Genomic DNA, 24,036 nt, shown 5'->3' on the forward strand with positions numbered 1-24,036 from the left:
ATGATTTGGGTAGGAATAGGGCCAGTCAAGACAGAAGTGGGAAGCTGAGTGTGGACCCTATAGAGATCGGAGAGGTGCTAAATGACATATCTCATCGGTGTTCACGCAGGAAAAGGAGAATATTGTAGAGGAGAAGAATGAGTATGAGATATTAGACTAGAAAGGATCAATGTTAATTACGCACGGGTGTTATCAATTCTAGAAGGAGTGAAAGTAGACAAGTCCCCTGGGCCGTATGGGATTTATGAGAGGATTCTCTGGGAAGCTAGGGAGGAGATAGCAGAGCATTTGGCTTTGATATTTGAGTCATCATTGTCTACAGGTTTAGTACTGGAGGATTGCAAATGTTGTGCCCTTGTTCAAGAAGGACAGCAGAGATGACCCAGGTAATTATAGAGAAGCGAGCCTTACTTCTGTTGTAGGAAAAGTTTTGGAAATTATTATGAGACAGAAGATTTATAATCATCTAGCAAGCAACAATTTGATGTCAGAGATTCAACATGGTTTCGTCAAGGGCAGGTCATGTCTCACAAACCTCTGAGTTTTTTGAGAAGGTGACCAAGCACGTAGATGATGGTAGGGCAGTTGACGTGGTATACTTGGATTTCAGTAAAGCCTTTGATAAGGTTCCACATGGTAGGCTGATGGAGAACATGCAGAGGCATGGAATTGAGGGTGATTTAGAGTATTGTTCTATGCTCTATGTTCTAATTCATGATTAGTCAAATTGATGACAGAGTTGGCCTGTATTTGAGACATTTTTTGAAATAACTTGTGTGCCTCAAATGAAGTGTTGTTTTAACATCATTCCATTGCTTAATTCTGAATGAGAGATGAGCAAGTTACAGTTGACTCAGTATCCTTCAGGATACAGTTAAATAAGCAGATTAATCAGATTAGGCAGTAACTGGTGTTTACATGTGTACATTTACATAGAACATACACTCTTTTTAGCAAACACATGGCTTCCTACAGAGGCAAAGGGAATGGTATGATAAGAAACAATGAGATTAGAATAAGAATTTGGAAGGTTTCTGAGGTACCCAAGATGTAGTTTGTTGTATAAGGTTTGGGAAAATTAGAAAGTAAAGATTTAAGATGGGAATACCTAATTCTAGGATTGTGAAAGCAAAGAAATTACCATCAACAGTCACATAGTCTAGCCTCAAGAACCACAACTGTAATTTAGGATTCAATTTTTAAAACTTAATTCTTAGAACATGGGCATCATTGGCTGGCTAGCATTTATTGCCCATTCCTAGATGCCCTTAAGTGGCAGTGAGCTGCCGCCTTGAACTGCTGCAGTCCACATGCTGTAGGTTGACCCACAATGTCCTTAGGGAGGGAATGCCAGCATTTTGACTCAGCAGCAGTAAAGTAATGGTGATATATTTCCAAGTCACGATAGTGACTGGGTTGGAGGGGGACTTGCAGGTGGTGATGTTGCCAGGTATATACTGCCCTTGTCATTCTAGGTGAAAATGGTCATGGAATTAGAAGATGCTGTCTAAAGAGCCTTATAACACAAGAATGGATCGATCGTATTATATCAGAACCGACTGTATTATACTCACTGTTTCACGTAAATCTATTCTGCTTGTTACCTCAGAATTCTAATACATTTTTTAAACATGATTTCCCCTTCATGAAGCCATGCTGACTGTTTGATTAGATTATATATTTCTAGATGCTCTTCAATTACATCTTTTACAATAGATTTTAACATTTTCCCAATGACAGATGTTAATCCATCTGTTTTGTTTCAATCCCCTTCTGAATAAATATGTTTCATTTGCAGTTTTCCCAATACCACTTTCTAGAATCCACGATTTTTGGAAGATCACTACCAGTGCACCCACTATTTCTGTAGCCAGTTCCTTTGATATGCGATGATACAACATATTAAGTCCTCAGAATTTAGCCCTATTAGTTTCCCTCTTAATCCTTTTCTTCGTGATAGTTCATTTCCTTCTGTTGTTGCCTCTTGCTTATTTAACGTTTTTGGATTGCTATCAGTTTTCTTCTGTGTTGATGCAAAACATTTATTAAATTCCTTACCCATTTCCTACTTCCCCATCATTCCCTAGCCTCATTTTCTAAAGGGCCTATGTTCATTTTGGCCTCTCTCTTCCTTTTTATATATTTAAAGGAGATCTCACTATCCTTTGTGTTACTTGCTAGTTTACCCTCAAAGTCTATTTCCTCCTTCTATTACAGTTTGGTCATTGTTGTTTTGGAAATTTTCCCCAATCCTCTGGCTTATCAAATTATATGTTTTTTTTAAACCTTTCTTCAAATTTGATTCAGCAATTGTCTTTAACGAACTGATGTCCCAAGATCTTTAACAGAAGTTATTAGACAAACATTAGGCAGAGGCAGAGGAGGTGATATTTAAACAGGCAATCACGAATTTCAGAGATAGGTCTGAAAGAAAATCTTTAACGAGTTGCAGAAATTAAGGGAAGAAATTTCACAGCTTGGGGTTTTAAGTGGGTGGAAGTAAATAGGTAGAGCAAAAGAGGCTAGAGCAGGAAAAAATAGAACTTTTGGAAGTTTGTAATGCAGGTGGAAATTAAAGAGATATGGAAGGGCAAGGCCACAGGAGGACTTGAACTTGAGATGGAAATTTTAAATTATGGTTATGGTGAATTGGATCCAATGTCGGTCAGCAAATAGAACTATGATAAGCAAGATATAGGATAAAGGCAGCGTTCTGGAAGAGCTCACATTTATGGAGAATTGCTCATCAGAAAAACAGTCAAGCCTAAAAGTAACAAAAGCATGGATAAACTTTCAGCTGTACCTAAGATGAAGCAGTAAAGACAGACAATATTATGGGTTATTCACAGGTTGGATGATGGAAAATATACAGTATTAGAATGTCAGCTTAGAATCAAGATAAGCTGGCATGTATAAGAGTCTTGAAGGATTGCAGAAGAGTCCCCAGAGAAAGGCAGGGAAGAGACACCGAAATAAAGCTAATATGAAACCACATTTTGAAATGAAAATATTATGCAAGCATAATGAATGAATCAGTAATCCAATCTCTGCATATTCTTGTTATATAGTGCTTATTCTGTTCTCCTGTTCTGTAATAGATTATTTCTTTGTAATTGCACCCTGATATCCATTATATTTTTTTTTCACAATACAATGGATATCACTTGAAATCTTGCCATATACGATGTAGGAATTAGAACAGTCAATTTGTTACGTCACAAGCGCTTAACGCATTCACTTACTTATAATTGTATCTCCAAAGTGTGTATTGATTCTTGCCTGGCTCTGTAATCTATTAGTTCTCTGTTTCATTGTTACACATTTCAAAAGGCTGAATTCCATGAACTTGTTATCAACCTTTTTATTTTATATTTACGAGGTATCTAAGTTAGATGTAAACACTTTAACAGGAACATCAAAGATTCTATAAAGAAAACCCTTCCCTGGCAGGAAGTGGATGCAGCTTTACAGATGTCTGTTTTGTTTTTATAGCACTTTGAACCCACATTGCCATTCAAATAGATCATGCCTGATTTGGACCTTAACCTCATGTACACACCTTTGCGCTGTATCACTTGAGACTCTTGCTGAACAAAAATCTTTTGATTTCAGTCCTGAAAGTTTCAATTGATTCAACAGGCCAAGAGATTCCAGACATTAAGTACCCTTTGTGAAAAAATGTTTTCTGTATTCATCCAAGTGGCCAAGCTTTAATTTTGAGATGAGGGTCCATTGTTTTAAATTTCCCTGCTAGACCAAACAACATCTATTTTCACAAAAGGGCTCTTTTTGCAAGGGAATGGCTTCACCTATTTTATCTACTGTTTATCACCTTATCCATTTTCCTGTAGAGTGTCACACTGATCACATAGGGATGACCTGCTCCAATCAGACATAATTTTGCCCTCAGTTTATATTTGCACATGTGCAATTTCCAGCAGGAGTTGGTAGACTAAATTTACCCACTGCATAATAATGGGGGCAAATCTGTAACGTCTAACACAGTGTCCAATTTCCCACAATATAACCAATTGTCTGGCAGAGCTCAGTTAACCATGCCGCACAATTTGAAACAATTATCCTGCTCAAGTTCATATAACTTTTAACACCTAATAATTATTATATATTCAATCTTTGCTTCATTACCAGGTTGTCAAATGATAAAGAAGAAACAGGTTTATTCCTCTTCTCAATCAGACCATCAACAAAAGACACTTATTCAATTGTGATAAGGGAGTTAACAAGAATAGGAAGGAATTCTATAGAGTTAAACAGAATGTAGGGAAATAGACAGCAACATCTTAAAAAATATCCATATTATAGAGGAGGAAGTGCTGGATGTCTTCAAATGCATAACGGTGGATAAATCCCCAGCACCTGATCAGATGTACTCTAGAACTCTGTGGGAAGCTAGGGAGGTGATTGCTGGGATTTTTGTATCATTGATACTTACAAGTGATGTGCCGGAAGACTGGAAGTTGGTGAATGTGGTGCCACTATTTAAGAAAGGTGGTAAGGACAAGCCAGGGAAATACAGATGGGTGAGCCTGACGTCGGAGGTGGACAAGTTGTTGGAGGGAATCCTAAGGGACAGGATGTACATGTATTTGGAAAGGCAAGGACTGATTAGGGATAGTCAACATGGCTTTGAGCGTGGGACATCATGTCTCACAAACTTGATTAAATTTTTTGAAGAAGTGACCAAGAGGATTGATGAGAGGAAGAGCGGTGGACGTGATCTATGTGGACTTCAGTAAGATTTGAGACAAGGTTCCCCATGGGAGACTGATTAGCAAGGTTAGATCTTGTGGAACACAGGGAGAACTATGCATTTGGATACAGAACTAGCTTTAAGGTAGAAGACAGAGGGTGGTGGTGGAGGATTGTTTTTCAGACTAGAGGCCTGTGACCAGTGGAGTGCCACAAGGATTGGTGCTCAGTCCACTGCTTTTCATCACTTATATAAATTATGTGGATGTGAGCATAAGAGGTATAGTTAGTAAGTTTGCAGATGACACCAAAATTGGAGGTGTAGTGGACAGCAAAGAAAGTTACCTCAGATTACAATGGGATCTTGACCAGATAGGCCAATGGGCAGAGAAGTGGCAGATAAAGTTTAATTTAGAAAAATGCGAGGTGCTACATTTTGGGAAAACAAATCTTAGCAGGACTTATACACTTAATGGTAAGGTCATAGGGAATGTTGCTGAATAAAGAGACTTTGGAGTGCAGGTTCATAGCTCCTGGAAAGTGGAATCACAGGTAGACAGGATAGTGAAGGCAGCATTTTGTATTGGTCAAAGTATTGAGTACAGGAGTTGGGAGGTCATGTTGCGGCTGTACAGGACATTAGTTAGGCCACTGTTAGAATATTATGTGCAATTCTGGTCTCCTTCCTATCGGAAAGATGTTGTGAAACTTGAAAGGGTTCAGAAAAGATTTACAAGGATGTTGCCAGGGTTGGAGGATTTGAGCTATAGGGAGAGGCTGAATGGGCTGGGGCTGTTTTCCCTTGAGCGTTGGAGGCTCAGGGGTGACCTTATAGAGGTTTACAAAATTATGAGGGGCATGGATAAGATAAATAGACAAAGTCTTTTCCCTGGGGTCGGGGAGTCCAGAACTAGAGGGCATAGGTTTAGGGTGAGAGGGGAAAGATATAAAAGAGACCTAAGGGGCAACTTTTTCACGCATAGGGTGGTACGTGTATGGAATGAGCTGCCAGAGATGTGGTGAGGGCTGGTACAATTGCAACATTTAAGAGGCATTTGGATGGGTATATGAATAGGAAGAGTTTGGAGGGATATGGGCCGGGTGCTGGCAGGTGGGACTAATTGGGTTGGGATATCCGGTCGGCCTGGACAGGTTGGACCGAGGGGTCTGTTTCCATGCTGTACATCTCTATGACATTACTATCAAAACTGCTCATGATAATGTCCTAGGCCTAACTATCTTTCGTTGTTTCATCAATGATTTTCGCAACATTCAAATAGCAGTAGTGGGATATTCACCCATGACTAAACAACATTCAGTGCCATTAGTGACTCCTCAGATACTGAAGCAGTCCGTGCCATCATCCAAGATGAAGGCAATATTAAGTGACAAACAACGTTCATGCCACCTATGTGCCAGACAATAAGCAAACAGGATGGAATTTTAATCATTTCCACTTGACTTTCTTGCTGACTCACCATTAATATATTAAAGGGGAATTACCAGATATATGAAATTGAACTGGACTAGTCATGTGTGGCTATAAAGTCAGGTAAGTGTGAGCATCTGCAGTGTGTAACTCAGGACATCCAAATGCCTGACCCAAATCAATAATACCTAAGTTAGAAGCATGATGAAATACCCTCCACTTCTCTGCACCTTTGTAGCTCCAACACACTTTAAAAACTCATCATCATCCAGGACAGACCATTTAATATGTACGCCACCCTCCACCTTTGACATCTTGCAATGCAGCACATGTACCATATACAAGATGCATTAAAGATTTATTGACACTGGAAGGGCGCAAAGGAGGTTCACTCGGTTTATTCCAGAGTTGAGAGGGTTGGCTTCTGAGTACAGATTGAGTAGACTGGGACTATACTCATTTGAATTTAGAAGATTGGGGTGGGGGTGGTATCTTATAGAAACGTAAAATTATGAAAGGAATAGACAAGATAGAAGCTGGAGATTGTTTCCACTGGCAGGTGAAATTAGAACTTGAGGGGATAGCCTCAAAATAAGGGTGACCAGATTTAGAACTGAGTTAAGGAGGAATTTTACCAAAGGAATCTGTAGCATTCCTTACCCAATGAAGCAGTTAAGGCTCCCTTGTTGAATGTTTTTAAGGCAAAGACACGTAGATATTTGAACAGTAAAGGAATTAAGGGTTATGGTGAGTGGACAGGTAAGTGGAGATGAGTCCACGAAAAGATCGGCCATGATCTTCTTGAATTGAGGGACTAAATGGCCTCCTCCTGCTCCTATTTCCTATGTTCTTGCACTTGCTTGCAGTTTTGAAACAAGTGACAATTATCACCTGGAGAACAGAGGCATCAGATGCATGGGCACACCATTCCTGCAATTTTCCTTCCAAAACATATGCCAACTTGATTGAAACTGTATCACTATTCCTTTACTGTTGCCAGATCAAAATCTTAGAATTGTTTGAATCCAAAAATGATTAGCTTCTTCCTTTCCAAGGATAAATTCTTAATTGTCCTCCAGCCTTTACTTAAGGTTATATTTCTCAACACTGGAAGTGACTATTTGCAGCTAGATGGGATTTCTGCGTCTGAATTAAATAATAGATTCTTATCCATTTGTACCATCAGTAAAGAAAAATTTAGATAAATGCAAGGTGCTGCATTTTGGGAAAGCAAATCTTAGCAGGACCTATACACTTAATGGTAAGGTCCCAGGGAGTGTTGCTGAACAAAGAGACCTTGGAGAGCAGGTTCATAGCTCTTTGAAAGTGGAGTCGCAGGTAGATAGGATAGTGAAGGCGGCGTTTGGTATGCTTTCCTTTATTGGTCAGAGTATTGAGTACAGGAGTTGGGAGGTCATGTTGCGGCTGTACAGGACATTGGTTAGGCCACTGTTGGAATATTGCATGCAATTCTGGTCTCCTTCCTATCAGAAAGATGTTGTGAAACTTGAAAGGGTTCAGAAAAGATTTACAAGGATATTGCCAGGGTTGGAGGATTTGAGCGATAGGAAGAAGTTGAATAGGCTAGGGCTGTTTTCCCTGGAGTGTCAGAGGCTAAGGGGTGACCTTATGGAGATTAATAAAATCATGAGGGGCATGGATCGAATAAATAGACCACGTCTTTTCCCTGGCTTGGGGGAGTCCAGAACTAGAAGCCATAGGTTTAGGGTGAGAGGGGAAAGATATGAGAGAGACCCTAGGGGCAACTTTTCATGCAGAGGAATGAGCTGCCAGAGGAAGTGGAGGAGGTCGGTACAATTGTAACATTTAAAAGGCATTTGGATGGGTAAATGAATAGGAAGGGTTTGGAGGGATATGGGCTGGGTGCTGGCAAGTGGGACTACATTAGGTTGGGATATCTGGTCGGCGTGGACGAGTTGGACTGAAGGGTCTGTTTCCATGCTGTATATCTCTGACTCTAAATACACTGATCCAATCATTCTAATCTATTAATCTAAATTGCAGCTTTATAGTAAACATTTATAAGTCATATTGTTCATGTATGCTGAACTGGAAAGTTTTTTTATTCATTTTAGATTATCCATTATCCTTAAAAAAAGCTATAATTAAAAACAAGTCTTCAAAATAAGCACACTATTATTATAGGATTTGATTCTGTGGGAAATGGCTTTTTCTTTGAAAAAGATTACCCAGGTGGGTCATTTTATTGCAGCAAAACAAAGCTAATATTACACACATATGAAGTACACCTTAGTGTTCCAGCACATTTTAAACTGAACATATCTATAGAAAAGATAAGAGATCTGTGTGATGCCTAATTAACAAGGTTTCCTGACCACAAACTTCCCAGGTTTATTTCATAGTCTTATAGCTGAATTGGGTGGTATTCAGCAAACACTAATTGGCCCCTACTTCACTGGTATAAGGGGGAAACATATCAAACAGTGCTTGCAGCCTTTCATGGATAAGTGTGTTTGTAAATGTTGTAGGATACAGAATTGGACTTGGCTTTTAAAAGGTATTCCTGCCAACATCAAGGTTGGGCTGCCAGCTTAGGCCCCAATCAGAATTTCAGATGTGAGGCAAGAGTAACTGCTCTTGATATCAAAATAGTAGTGCAGCAGCAAAGAGGCCTAGCAAAAGTTAAGTCAACAGAAAATAAGGGGAACTCTACTGATTTTTAAGTTGTCTCTGGCCACAAGGGAGGAGCCAAAGGACAGCTAATGTGGTTCCACAAGAAGGGTGATAGAGATGGACCAGGGAACTGTCGACCAGTGAGTTTTGAGAAGAGTGAGTGTAACATCAGTGGTAGTGAAACTATTACTGAAAACAGATGGAAAATTATTCTCCCATTTAGGAAGGCAAAATTTGATCAGGGATAATCTTTGTCAGACAGAGGTCATGCCAAACAAATCTAGTGGAATTTTTCAGGAGGTAACCAAATGTGTGGATGATGGCAGGATAGTTGATATAGTTAATATGGATTTCAACAAAGCATTTGACAAAGGACCCATATAGGAAACTGATAAAGAAGGTAAAAGCACATGGGATCCAGCATAGCTTTGTGAGTTGGATCCAAGATTGGCTGTTTGCGTGACTGGATCCTGTTATGTGATGGCTTACCACCAACATTGGTGCTTGAGTCCCTGATTCTGATATTCATAAATTATGTAGATGAGAACACATATGTGTATGTATTTGGGGGAGTAGGGGAAGGAGTGGACAATAATAAGTTTGCAAATGAGACAAAAGATTGGCTGGATGTTTGACAGTGAGAAAGATGACGCAAAGCTACAGGATATAAATAAATTGATTATCTGTACATCTTCAACATGACCTTCCTTTAACCCTGATAAATATGAGGTCATGCACTTTAGAAGTATCAAGACAAAGGACTATTCAATTAATGGTTGGACACTCGGAGATTCAGAGAAGGTGTGATCTTGGGTGCTTGTCTACAGATTCAGCAGGTTAATATGACAGTTAAAGTAGCATACCAGACATTTTCCTTTGAGTCGTGACACAGATTATAGAGCAGGGAGGTCATTGGTGATGTCCAGAACTTTTGTTGGGCCATGGTTGGAGTATTGTTTGCAGCTATGGTCACCACACTGTAGGAAGGATGCAACTGCACTGGAGGGAATTGCGTAGGAGATTCACCAGGATGTTGCATGAGATGGAGCATTTCAGCTCTGAAGAAAGCCTGAACAAGTTCAGGCTGTTTACTTTGGAACAGAGAAGATTGAGGTGGGACCTGAGGCCTAGAAGATTGAGGTCATGGACAGGGTGAATAGAAAGGGTGAATAGAAAAGGTCAATAGTAAGGGATCATAATTTGAAGGTAAAAGAGAGGAGGTTTAAATGGAATTTGATTAGACACTTTTTGACCTAGAGGTTGGAGGGGATCTGAAATGCACTGCCTGGAAATAGTTGAAACAGGAAATGTCACAACATTTGAAAAATACTTGGATGAGCACTTAAGTGTCGAAACATTCAAGGCTAAGGGCCTAGTGCAGGAAAGTGTACCAAGCTTAGGTAGTAGTGTATTTTTGATGGGCCAAAGGTCCTCTTCATGCACTGTATGATTCTATGATTCGAATCAAAACTAAGGGAGATGTTGGAGTTGGAAGTTAAACAAATCAGTGGCAGGAAGTAATCCAAGATGGAGGACAGGAAAAATTTCTGGCTGTAAGAGCTGCTCCTTTTTTTGAGGTATTTTAGGTGTTGGAGGGGATTTCCTCGAATTCCAGGAGCAGCAATTACTGTTTTATATGCTGTTGCATTTTTTTGGAACTTTGGAAAAAAAAAGTCAAAACAACAGCAGTTTTTAAAAGGGAGAAGAACAGACAAAGGAAGCACATGGTGAGGACAGTGTAGGAGAGAGAGAGAGAACCTGCACAGTTACTGCCTTTGCTGTTTTTGAATTCATATGTCGCTGGACATCGGAGTGCATCTGGGAAAATTAACAAACAGTGAATTTCACAACTAATCTTGAATGAATCAGTTTGGGCGAAGTTCACAACACAGAATCAGATAAGTTAATTGTTGTTTTAAATCTGCCCAAGAGAAAGGCTGTATTAGTGAGTACAGTGGGTTCTTTCTTGATTATATGTTTTTGGAGATAAGTCTCATGATTAAACTTAAAATATAAGCCATAGCTATTAATCTAACCTGGTGCAGTGTTTCGTAGAGGAATAAGACGGTGTTATTTTCTGGGGCTGTAGATTGTGAAGGAACAAAAATGGCCTTTGCAGTGATATGTACTTTTTGTCAGATGTGGGAGTTTAAAGAGAGTTTAAGGGTTACTATGGACTATATTTGCCATAAATGCTGTTAGATGCGAATCTTATCAGGTCGAGTGGATCGGTTGGAGAGACAGATAGAAGCAATGAGCAATTTGCAACAGGAACAGTATTTGATGGATGACAGTTAAAGGGGGGGCAAGTCTCAGATACAGTCACATAGATGGGTTAACTCCAGGAAGGGTAAGAGAGGTAGGCACCTAGGGCAGGAGTCTTTTGTGGATACACCCATTTCAAACAGGTATGCGGTTTTGGAAAATGTAGGGGGGTAATGGATTCTCAGGGGAATGTAGCACGAACAGCCAAGTTTCTGGTATTGAGACTGGCTCTAATGCAACGAGGGGTACGTCTGCTTCCAAGAGATCAATTGTGTTAGGGGATTCTGTAGTCCGAAGTACAGGCAGACGTTTGTGTGGCAGCAGAGAAAAAACAGAATGGTGTGTTGTTTCCCTGGTGCCAGGATCAAGGATGTCTCGGAGAGGGTGCAGAATGTTCTTACGAGGGATAGGGGCCAGCAAGAGGTCATTGTCCACATTGGAACCAACGATGTGGGAAGGGAAAAGCTTGAGATTCTGAAGGAAGATTACAGAGATTTAGGCAGAAATTTAAAAAGGTCCTTAAGGGTAGTAACATCTGGATTACTCCCAGTGCTACGAGCTAGTGAGGGCAGGAATAGGAGGATAGAGCAGATGAATGCATGGCTGAGGAGCTGGTGTATGGGAGAAGGATTCACATTTTTGGATCACTGGAATCTCTTTTGGGGTAGAAGTGACCTGTACAAGAAGGATGGATTGCACCTAAATTGGAAGGGGACTAATATACTGGCAGGGAGATTTGCTAGAACTGCTTGGGAGGATTTAAACTAGTAAAGTGGGGGTGAGGCCCAGGGAGATAGTGAGGAAAGAGATCAATCTGAGACTGGTACAGTTGAGAACAGAAGAGAGTCAAACAGTCAGGGCAGGCAGGGAGGGACAAGGTAGGACTAATAAATTAGACTGCATTTATTTCAATGCAAGGGACCTAACAGGGAAGGCAGATGAACTCAGGGCATGGTTAGGAACATGGGACTGGGATATCATAGCAATTACAGAAACATGGCTCAGGGATGGGCAGGTCTGGCAGCTTAATGTTCCAGGATACAAATGCTATAGGAAGGATAGAAAGGGAGGCAGGGGGAGGGGGGGGGGGGGGGGGCGTTTTTAATAAGGGATAGCATTACAGCTGTGCTGAGGGAGGATATTCCCGGAAATACATCCAGGGAAGTTGTTTGGGTGGAACTAAGAAATAAGAAAGGGATGGTCACCTTATTGGGATTGTATAATAGACCCCATAATAGTCAGAGGGAAATTGAGAAACAAACTTATAAGGAGATCTCAGCTATCTGTAAGAATAATAGGGTAGTTATGGTAGGGGGTTTTAACTATCCAAACATCAACTGGGACTGCCATAGTGTTAAAGGTTTAGATGGAGAGGAATTTGTTAAGTGCATACAAGACAATTTTCTGATTCAGTATGTGGATGTACCTACTGGAGAAGGTGCAAAACTTGACCTACTCTTGGGAAATAAGGCAGGGCAGGTGACTAAGGTGTCAGTGGGGGAGCATTTTGGGGCCAACGGCCATGATTCTATTTGTTTTAAAATAGTTATGGAAAAGGATTGACCAGATCTAAAAGTTGAAGTTCTAAATTGGAGAAAGGCCAACTTTGACGGTATTAGGCAAGAACTTTCGAAAGCTGATTGGTGGCAGATGTTTGCAGGTAAAGGGACAGCTGGAAAATGGGAAGCCTTCAGAAGTGAGATAACAAGAATCCAGAGAAAGTATATTCCTGTTAGAGTGAAAGGGAAGGCTGGTAGGTATAGGGAATGCTGGATGACTAAAGAAATTGAGGATTTGGTTAAGAAAAAGAAGAAAGCATATGTCAGGTATAGACAGGATAGATCGAGTGAATCCTTAGAGTATAAAGTCTGTAGGAGTATACTTAAGAGGGAAATCAGGAGGGCAAGAAGGGGACATGAGATAGCTTTGGCAAACAGAATTAAGGAAAATCCAAAGGGCTTTTACAAATATATTCAGAACAAAAGGGTAACTAGGCAGAGAATAGGGCCCCTCAAAGATCAGCAAGGCAGCCTTTGTGTGGAGCCACAGAAAACGGGGGAGATACAAAATGAATATTTTGCATCAGTATTTACTGTGGAAAAGGATATGGAAGACATAGACTGTAGGGAAATAGATGGTGACACCTTGCAAAATGTCCAGATTACAGAGGAGGAAGTGCTGGATGTCTTGAGGTGGATTGATCCCCAGAACCTGATCAGGTGTACCCGAGACCTCTGTGGGAAGCTAGAGAAGTGATTGCGGACATATTTGTATCATCGATAGTCACAGGTGAGGTGCCGGAAGACTGGAGGTTGGCAAATGTGGTGCCACTGTTTAAGAAGGGCGGTAAAGACAAGCCAGGGAACTATAGACCAGTGAGCCTGACCTCTGTGGTGGGCAAGTTGTTGGAGGGAATCCTGAGGGACAGGACGTACATGTATTTGGAAAGGCAAGGACTGATTAGGGATAGTCAACATGGCTTTGTGCGTGGGAAATCATGTCTCACAAACTTGATTGAGATTTTTGAAGAAGTAACAAAGAAGATTGATGAGGGCAGAGCAGTAGATGTGATCTATATGGACATCAGTAAGGCGTTCGACAACGTTCCCCATGGGAGACTGATTAGCAAGGTTAGATCTCATGGAATACAGGGAGAACTTGCCATTTGGATACAGAACTAGCTCAAAGGTAGAAGACAAAGGGTGATGGTAGAGGATTGTTTTTCAGACTGGAGGCCTGTGACCAGTGTAGTGCCACAAGGATCGGTGCTGGGTCCTCTACTTTTTGTCATTTACATAAATGATTTGAATACGAGCATAAGAGGTACATTTAGTAAGTTTGCAGATGACACCAAAATTGGAGGTGCAGTGGACATCGAAGAGGGTTACCTCAGATTACAACAGGATCTGGACCAGATGGGCCAATGGGCAGAGAAGTGGTAGATGGAGTTTAATTTAGATAAATGCAAGGTGCTGCATTTTGGGAAAGCAAATCTTAGCAGGACCTATACACTTAATGGTAAGGTCCTAGGGAGTGTTGCTGAACAAAGAGACCTTGGAGTGCAGGTTCATAGCTTCTTGAAAGTGGAGTCGCAGGTAGATAGGATAGTGAAGGCAGCATTTGGTATTGGTCAAAGTATTGAGTACAGGAGTTGGGAGGTCATGTTGTGGCTGTACAGGACATTGGTTAGGCCACTGTTGGAATACTGCATGCAATTCTGGTCTCCTTCCTATCAGAAAGATGTTGTGAAACTTGAAAGGGTTCAGAAAAGATTTACAAGGATGTTGCCAGGGTTGGAGGATTTGAGCTATAGGGAGAGGCTGAACGGGCTGGGGCTGTTTTCCCTGGAGCGTTGGAGGCTCAGGGGTGACCTTATAGAGGTTTACAAAATTATGAGGGGCATGGATAGGATAAATAGACAAAGTCTTTTCCCTGGGGTCGGGAGTCCAGAACTAGAGGGCATAGGTTTAGGGTGAGAGGGGAAAGATATAAAAGAGACCGAAGGGACAACTTTTTCACGCAGAGGGTGGTACGTGTATGGAATGAGCTGCCAGAGATGTGGTGAGGGCTGGTACAATTGCAACATTTAAGAGGCATTTGGATGGGTATATGAATAGGAAGAGTTTGGAGGGATATGGGCCGGGTGCTGGCAGGTGGGACTAGATTGGGTTGGGATATCCGGTCGGCCTGGACAGTTTGGACCGAGGGGTCTGTTTCCATGCTGTACATCTCTGACATTACTATCAAAACTGCTCATAATAATGTCCTAGGCCCAACTATCTTTCGTTGTTTCATCAATGATTTTCGCAACATTCAAATAGCAGTAGTGGGATGTTCACCAATGACTAAACAACATTCAGTGCCATTAGTGACTCCTCAGATACTGAAGCAGTCCGTGCCATCATCCAAGATGAAGGCAATATTAAGTGACAAACAACGTTCATGCCACCTATGTGCCAGACAATAAGCAAACAGGATGGAATTTTAATCATTTCCACTTGACTTTCTTGCTGACTCACCATTAATATATTAAAGGGGAATTACCAGATATATGAAATTGAACTGGACTAGTCATGTGTGGCTATAAAGTCAGGTAAGTGTGAGCATCTGCAGTGTGTAACTCAGGACATCCAAATGCCTGACCCAAATCAATAATACCTAAGTTAGAAGCATGATGAAATACCCTCCACTTCTCTGCACCTTTGTAGCTCCAACACACTTTAAAAACTCATCATCATCCAGGACAGACCATTTAATATGTACGCCACCCTCTACCTTTGACATCTTACAATGCAGCACATGTACCATATACAAGATGCATTAAAGACTTATTGACACTGGAAGGGCGCAAAGGAGGTTCACTCGGTTTATTCCAGAGTTGAGAGGGTTGGCTTCTGAGTAGAGATTGAGTAGACTGGGACTATACTCATTTGAATTTAGAAGATTGGGGTGGGGGTGGTATCTTAAAGAAACGTAAAATTATGAAAGGAATAGACAAGATAGAAGCTGGAGGTTGTTTCCACTGGCAGGTGAAATTAGAACTAGAGGGCATAAGGGTGACCAGATTTACAACTGAGTTAAGGAGGAATTTTACCAAAGGAATCTGTAGCATTCCTTGCCCAATGAAGCAGTTAAGGCTCCCTTGTTGAATGTTTTTAAGGCAAAGACACGTAGATATTTGAACAGTAAAGGAATTAAGGGTTATGGTGAGTGGACAAGTAAGTGGAGATGAGTCCACGAAAAGATCAGCCATGATCTTATTGAATTGAGGGACTAAATGGCCTCCTCCTGCTCCTATTTCCTATGTTCTTGCACTTACTTGCAGTTTTGAAACAAGTGACAATTATCACCTGGAGAGGAGAGGCATCAGATGCATGGGCACACCATTCCTGCAATTTTCCTTCCAAAACATATGCCAACTTGATTGAAACTGTATCACTATTCCTTTACTGTTACCAGATCAAAATCTTAGAATTGTTTGAATCCAAAAATGATTAGCTTCTTCTTTTCCAAGGATAAATTCTTAATTGTCCTCCAGCCTTTACTTAAGGTTACATTTCTCAACACTGGAAGTGACTATTTGCAGCTAGATGGGATTTCTGCATCTGAATTAAATAATATATTCTTATCCATTTGTACCATCAGTAAAGAAAAATAAAATTTGCTCTCCACATTCACTTTAAGACAGAGTGTAGAACAAGAATAGTTTGGAGCACCTTAAGGCTGGGAATTACAATCAGGATTTCACCTTTAGTCAAGTTTGACTTATCATGTATAAGAATTCAATTAGCACTGCTGGCTTACTTAGGAGATGGACAAACAGTAACATAGGCTGTTCATGCTGTTCAATAATCATCAAGGACAGATTCCTAAATTGGCAATCCTGGACTGAAGGGCAAGATGTGGACAAGTTTATCAGCATTTAAGATTCTAAATATATTTTCACAGACAAAAAAGAGCAATATATTCAGTCAGCATTCACCCATTTCAAAAGATGAGAGCGTTTTAGGATCCCATATTAAGTAATACAAGTGATTGGGTGTGGAGATAGAGGACGTAGTAGTTGGGCCTGTAATCAGAACACATAATGGAGCAAACATCAGGTAAAAATGCTGAGATATTCAGGTTTATTCAAAACACTAAACCTATCTTGTTCACAGTCTAGACTAGCACATGGAAGCAGCAATGGTCTCAATTAGAAATGATTCAGACAGTCACAGAAATACACAAAAACGTTGAGCAGAAAATATTCAAATAATTAAAAACATTCTTAGTTCAAGCATTCCACGAGGGAACATTATGGACAGGTTGTATTGGAAAATCCAGACTAAAAATTATAACTTGGAGGAATAAATATTGATTTGCCCCTCTGCATATCCCAATGTTAATCACTTCTCTTAGTGGCTGTGACTTCAGTTGTTTAAGCCCAAAGGTCTGGAATATCATTCTTACACACCTCTATCTCTCTATCACTTTTCTCCTTTAAGACGTTTATTTAAATTTTCATCTTTGAGATCTTGGTCACCTCAATATATCTCCTTATATGGTTCAGTGTTATATTGTTTGAGATTATAGAGAAGCATCCTGGAATATTTTAAGCTGTTGAAAGGCACTAAACAAGTTCTTATGAGCTACTTATGTCTCAAACTTTCTATTTATGCAAATATTATAGAAAATAATTTTACTTTACAAACCACATTGCATGTATTCTTCTGAGAATGCTGTGCATTTTAAACTATATATCATATACACATGGTGCTTTATTTTTGGAGGTAAGCTTTATTCTCAATCAGGAAATAAGTAACTAAAATATTGGCAAAGGGATTGATATTAGTACAGCTAAGAACAAAAACAATGAATAGGAGATATGGAGGAGATTGAAGGGCTTGATGTGCATTTTAATTAAAGTATTTCATTGCGACCATAGATTTTAATTACTGTTTTCTGAGTTTGTCCCTCACATAAAGCACCATGACGCTGAACATCTTCATGACTGCCAATGCTTTCATTCATGGTGCAGAAGATGTGCTTTAAATATTCAAGCCTGCTCCATGCTACAATGAACAAGGGTGATTAAAGTACAGGCCACATACAACACAAGACCATCTACAAAATCAAAGTAGGTTAAAAGCTGAATAATCGTTAACAACAAGAAACATCAACCCATAATTCTGGGTAGGAAATGCTACAGTGTAAAGGTTGAGGAGTAATTTAAGTGTTTGGAATTATTAAATAAAGTAGATGAGCAGAGCTATTTATAAGATCATAAGCTGTAGGAGCAGAAGTAAACCATTCAGCCATTAAGTCTGCTCCTCCATTTGACAAGATCATGGCTGATCTGATAATCCTCAACTCCACTTTCCCGCTGTTTCCCCATACCCCTCGATTTCCTTACTGATTAAAAATCAATCTATCTCTATCCTGAATTTTCTTAATGATCCAACCATGACTGCACTTTTAAGAAATTCCTCTTCATCTGTCTTAAATGGACAAGCCTTACTCAGATTATGCCCTCTAGTTATAGACTGTCCCACAAGCAGAAACGACATCTCTGCATCTGCCTTGTCAAGTACCCCTCAAATCTTATGCATTTCATAATGTCACCTCTTATTCTTCGTCAATGAGTGCTGATCCAACCAAGTCAACCTCATAAGAAAATCCTTCCTACTTCATCTGGTGGAAGATCCAGAACTATGGGACGTAATCTTAAATTTAAAACCAGGGTACAAAGTAATTGAATGGCTGAACAGGCAACTGGAGATGAATTTTTGTTCCTATCACACACAGGAAAAGGAAATAAATATAAAGCAGGAACATGTCTTTCTCCCCCTGTGAAATGAATCGTACAGACATTTCCTATAACTGGTTTGGAGACAAAGTCAAGTGTAAAAAAGCCAAATGACAATACAAGTAACAAAAATGGAAAGATCGTGTATACCAATGTTTTTCTTGATTCTTTCTTCTAACATTAAAAATCCAAGTTTAGATTAAAAATGATTTCCATGAAGAATGAAAAACAGGTGTACAAAAGATAACAGACTCTTCCTGGTATCAGCTCGGCTATCGGCTTTATTACATATTCCTCACAGCATAACATGGCTAATTCAGGTAATAGGAATCAAAAAGAACATCATGGAGTAGAATCTATTACTGGTGTAGTTTTAGTAAAAATATTGAACCCCAGGGAAGCCCAATACAAGAAGAGGCTATTGTACTTTTGAGGAAACAATTCAAGAACTAGTGCACAATAATAATTGGTGAATATTGAATGCAAGAATGAAAACAAATGGAGTAATTTGATAGCGATTGGAAGAAGATCACAATAACACAGCCTAATTGGTACCTTCGTCCTGCCAGTGGTAAGGAGGATGCCACACTCAGTGGACTATTCACAAACAACAGAACAATGACAGCTACAATGAAGATGCAATGACAGAGCAAAGCAAAACACAATGTTGATCAGATGGAAGACACCACATCGTCAGATAGCCTACCAACTGTTGTCGCCAACCAAGCTAACAGCCAACACCAGTCTGATAAGCTATCTCACAGAATGGTAAATGATGAAGCTGAATGTGACAAAACCTATAACTGATACCAAAAAGAGTGGAAATAAAACAAAACGGTATACAGAACTTTATTCATTTTAAGTTAGTATGAATATCTTCTGAGCATTAAATATTGATTTTCAGTTTGGAATATAAAAGTCTAAGTGACTGGAATAATGAAATTTTGTTCCATATCTAATATATTTTGAGTTGAACAAATGCACATTAAAAGAGCACCAGTTTGCTATGCCAGATTATTAGATTTGAATCCCAGATTTAGCAGAAATTCAAACTGTCAAGTCCTCATGGACAGGTTTACTTGGTTGTTGATCAGACTGTAGCATTGCATAGTATTGGTGGGTTCCACTGGGTGCAACACATTGTTGGCTGATCTCAAAGCAATGGTGACCATTAATCCAGCCTCATCTCCTAAGAGAGGATTAATATGGTCAAGAAGGCACGCGCGCGCGCGCACACACACACACACACATTCAATGCTTTTTTAAATATGAAAGAGATGAAACAAATATTAGGCAATAGAATTAGGATTGAATTCCTAGTTTGAAGTTTTTAAATTTCACACAATACAACCTCCACATCCACTTTATATCAAACACTCGAACATATTATAAAATAATGCTCTTGCTTATGTTATAGGAAATAATAATACAAGGGTCATTTACATTTCCTCATGCAATTTTCCTCAATGAGGTTTGGTGAGTCACGAGTAATTTTACAAAGTGTCCCTCATTATTTCCCTTAATAGATCAATTCTCCAAACACCAATGTATGTAATAATAAGATAGCATGTTTATAGAACATGCCAAAATGCCTCTGTTGGCGAACTACTTGCAAAATGTTGTTGTGTTACTAGAAATAGAAATTGTTTTAGATGTATTACTTTTTTGATTTAACATTATAAGCCCACTGCTGTGGCAGATATCACTTCTAACATGTTATTGAGTGAGAACATGGAGAACAGTTGCAACTGAAATTCCAATTTGGGATCACTCAGTGCACTGAACCATACAAAACCATAATATTTAAATTCACAAACTTTCATGAAAATCCTAGAGAGAGATAATATATTAGTTCCAATTTTATTCTCAATAGAAAATGCACTAATTAACATAGAATCTGAGTTTTAGTTCAAACAGCTCCTCAAGGAAGCTTCTGAATTGTCTCTTTCATGCAATATGCCTTGCATGTGAATAATTTAAGAAATACTCTCCAGCCTAAAACAAAAACAAATTTGTTTCCTTACTTCATTTTTGATAATTGTACCTATGTAAACAACAAAACATATTAGTTTACGAATGGTAGTATACAAATTACTATGCAGGATCAGAGTCATTTGAGTTTATACATAATGGGCACATGTAGTTTTGGATTTATATAAACAATTATGACATTCCCCACAAAAATTGACAAAGACACAGACTAAAGTTCAGTCTGAAAGATGATCAAATGTAGTTTTATAAAGTCAGATTAAATTTATCATGTTAAAATTTACAGAGCAAAAACTGATGTTGCTTTTTGTATGTACAGTTAAAGATGGATAGCTTCTAATAGTTTTTCTTTCACCATCATTGGAAAGTATGAGCAGAGATGAGCAATATCAGTTTAAATGTTTTGTGCTATATAGGGCACAAGACAACATACGACCTCATTAAGATATAGATAAGATAATACAGAGGTTGAGATAATAAATACTAGAAATCAAAAATCTATTTACCTCTTTGACATAGTCTACACATACTGTTTCTCTCTCTCTGTCCACATCGATTCTCCATCAGCAAGTGTGAAGGGAACAAAATGATTGCCATCAACACTAATGCTTTCTCTTCTCAGCCAGTTTGATAAGCCTGTAAATGATGTCCTATCTTTAGCACCTCACTTAGTCATTGTATATTGGAATACTGATGGGACCCTCAATGTATGAAACTTGTGGTAACAAATCATAGTTTGTACAGTTGCTGAAGAATCTGCACGATGAAATATCCATAGCAAAGACTATTTATTTAATGAGGTGCAGTAGAAAGTGGGGCAATGGAGATAAAGATTCAATAAAGGAAGAAAAATATGATTAAAATGTCACAATTTAGCTATTCAAATTTAGTAATCTCTGAAGAGAATTTAACTGTTATTTTCAAGTTGTCCTTATTAAAGGTCATTAAAACATTGCCACCATTGTATTTATGAACTGACAATATGGTTTGCTTTGCTTAGCAGAGGATTCCATTCAAAAATAGGCTTTGAACAAATGTGTTCCTCAAACTGAGAGTTCAAGCAGCTAATGCAATTTTACTTTCACAAATCATATTGAGGGCATATTCTACACTGTGCCCAAGTTAATTTGGAGCAAATTAATGTCATTTCAATGGGGTTCCATATTTAATATTTACATCCATCCTGCAATTTCCTTTATTCACTAACATGACATCAATTGAAACTAAGATACTTTCAATGTTTTTTTTAAATCGGAGATAACAAATAGATAAGAAACCATGAAAGTGGAATTCAAGTTGTAGTATCTGTGCTAATCAAGAAAGTTTTTTTTCCACAACCTGTAAATGTAGAGATTTATAATAGTCCCTCCCTAACCTACTTTGCTTCATTAAATTAGTTCCAGCTTGTGGAACAAAGAAGCAACAGATGGTTTTCATGAATCATTATCTAACCTGGGCCTTGTGCAATTTTTTTTTTAAATTAAAAAGGTTACTTTTTCATTTCATTTTCTCTTCAGTGTATTTCTGTGACTGGATCCGTTTAGCGTAGCTCTGAGCCATGGAGTTAACGATGGAAAGAATGAAATAGCACACCATAACGATGACTACTTTCTCAAAGATCCAGGACAGCCAATTTTCATTCTAATAGAGTCAGGATGAAGGTTGGGAAGAAAAGAGAAAAACAACATATAAAGCATTTATTTAAATGGCTTAAACTAGAATCAACAGCAGACTGTTACCATTTTAATTAGACCAACATGCAGCATTTGTAACAGTCCCAAAGACTTTTTTCTTGTAAATTCATCAAAGAATTGAAGAATATGTGAGTGTGTCAAACTCTACATATTGATTTGTCATTGTCAGTTACAGAGTTGTTTGGAACAGGGTGGGTGAGAGAGAAGTGAAGATCCTTGCACAGACCAAACATCCATTTAGAAGAAGCAGCAAGGGAAATATATTTCTTTTCCAACCAAATGGCAAAAGCTAAACTTTATAGATATAACTTAGCAAGTGGCATGAAAAAAGGTCCTCTGCACACTTTCAAATCATTTAATTTAATATTTTAATGAAGAGACTAACTGTTTGCCACAGGCTAAAAACAAACAGTATTTAGGGTTATTAAAACATCAGCTACATACCTAGCTAGCCCTTGGACAAATCAAACTCATGAATACAGACAGAAAGTGAAAATTAATTACTGCCATAATTGGCATAAAATTATATCGGTCTTTAGTGAAGTATTCTCTCCAAAGGTCTAATTTCTCTTCATAAGTTTGTTTAGTTGCCTAATGCAATATTTATTCATTTTCAGGACTGTAACAAAGCATTGATTGTTTTGTAGTCCCCAGATGAAGTTCAGTCAAAGATATTTAATGCTTAGGATGTATTTGTCAAGTGGCCACAAGTGACGACCTATTGGTCAGTACTGGAAATTTGTTTTTACAAACATGACAAAAGGTTTTGGAAACCAGTGCAGCGATAGGAAACCAGATTTTCATTGCCTTAATAGATCAGGCTAAAATGAGTTTTTAACATCATTCTGAGGCTATTAAAAGACAGCAAGCTAAAATCTGACAAAAGTATCAATATGGTGGGGATCCCTCTCAGGAAAAAACTGATGGGAATTTAGTTCATCACCTCCTCTTTCAGGCATGCATGTGACACTTCTCACTGGTCAATTTAGTTGATACTGCGGAGGTGCCCATTTACATGCCTACAGAACTGCTCCATCTGCAGATTTAAATTAGCACAGCAAGCCATAAAAGAAGTCTGAATCAAAAAGAGAAAAAAATCTTTCAACAATTCAATTAGACTGACACACATTCACGGAACCAGTCCTTCTGTATTCATCTGGCGACAGGATCACTATTTTGCTTCAATAAATGCCAATAAATAAATAAAAACTTTAAAGAGTTTGGTTTGGATATTTTGCATCTATGGCCATGTTGAAACAATGGCTCTTAGCCAAACCAAAGTACTTTTGTTAACATACCAGTGGAAACTTGTCTGATAGGGGTTTAATAAAGAAGATAAAATGTTCATGCATTTTGAAATAGTTTGCTAGATTCTGGAAAATATCATTCTCATTTAAGAAGGAAAGGTAATGTAGATAGAGGCATTTTTTTCTTATTACGAATGATTTCAGTGAGGGGACATGCGTGAATTGTAACAAGCATTTGGTGTTTCTTTCCATGTGGGTTATCGTACATTCAAATCACCAATATTTCAAGACTAACCAGTAGCAAGTTATTTTTATATGTGGAAAAAAATGATTAAAACTACTATTTAAGAAAATGCAGAAGTAAAAACTGATCCTTCCAGTTTTGACCCTCCAAGGAGAGGCTTTGTCAAAGAACAAAATCCATAAATACTTCAACATCAGCTTTCACATAACATGTGAATGGAGTTGAAAATCTTATGTCTATGACAGCATGTCACAAATAGCTGTTCCATTGCAAGGAAGTACCCAGATTTTAAAAAGTTGCACAAGTATTGAGCTTGGTGACTGTTACATCCACGTCATCACTACTGTACACCACATACCAAGTTTTGTTTTTGGGTTGAAGTGGGGAAGGTGGTGGAAATAGTTTAAATATCTTTCTAGACATGTTTGGAGAGAATAAAAATAATGTGCAATTAATACAATGTCTTTTAAATCATACTGTATTCAAACACTGGATCAAAAAGATCATATCACATT

The 24,036-nt window shown here is 38.8% G+C and overlaps 1 protein-coding gene and 1 long non-coding RNA gene across 8 annotated transcripts in view; one reads left to right on the forward strand and one right to left on the reverse strand.

Moving 5' to 3' along the window:
- LOC122563903 (uncharacterized) overlaps window positions 1–24,036 on the forward strand; it is a 222,279-nt gene that overhangs the window by 41,255 nt on the left and 156,988 nt on the right. The window lies entirely within an intron of this gene.
- vmp1 (vacuole membrane protein 1) overlaps window positions 16,670–24,036 on the reverse strand; it is a 202,626-nt gene continuing 195,259 nt past the window's right edge. For all 5 annotated transcript variants that reach the window (XM_043718131.2, XM_043718127.2, XM_043718128.2 and 2 more), the window contains one exon: window positions 16,670–21,977. In XM_043718131.2, coding sequence (XP_043574066.1) covers window positions 21,834–21,977 — 144 coding nt within the window. In that variant the 3' untranslated portion in view covers window positions 16,670–21,833. The remainder of the gene's footprint in view (window positions 21,978–24,036) is intronic.

The sequence above is a fragment of the Chiloscyllium plagiosum genome, unplaced genomic scaffold (genome assembly GCF_037043375.1).
Source record: "Chiloscyllium plagiosum isolate Xiang-an unplaced genomic scaffold, Cpla_swu_hap1 HiC_scaffold_31, whole genome shotgun sequence".
NCBI classification, from domain to species: Eukaryota; Metazoa; Chordata; class Chondrichthyes; order Orectolobiformes; family Hemiscylliidae; genus Chiloscyllium; species Chiloscyllium plagiosum.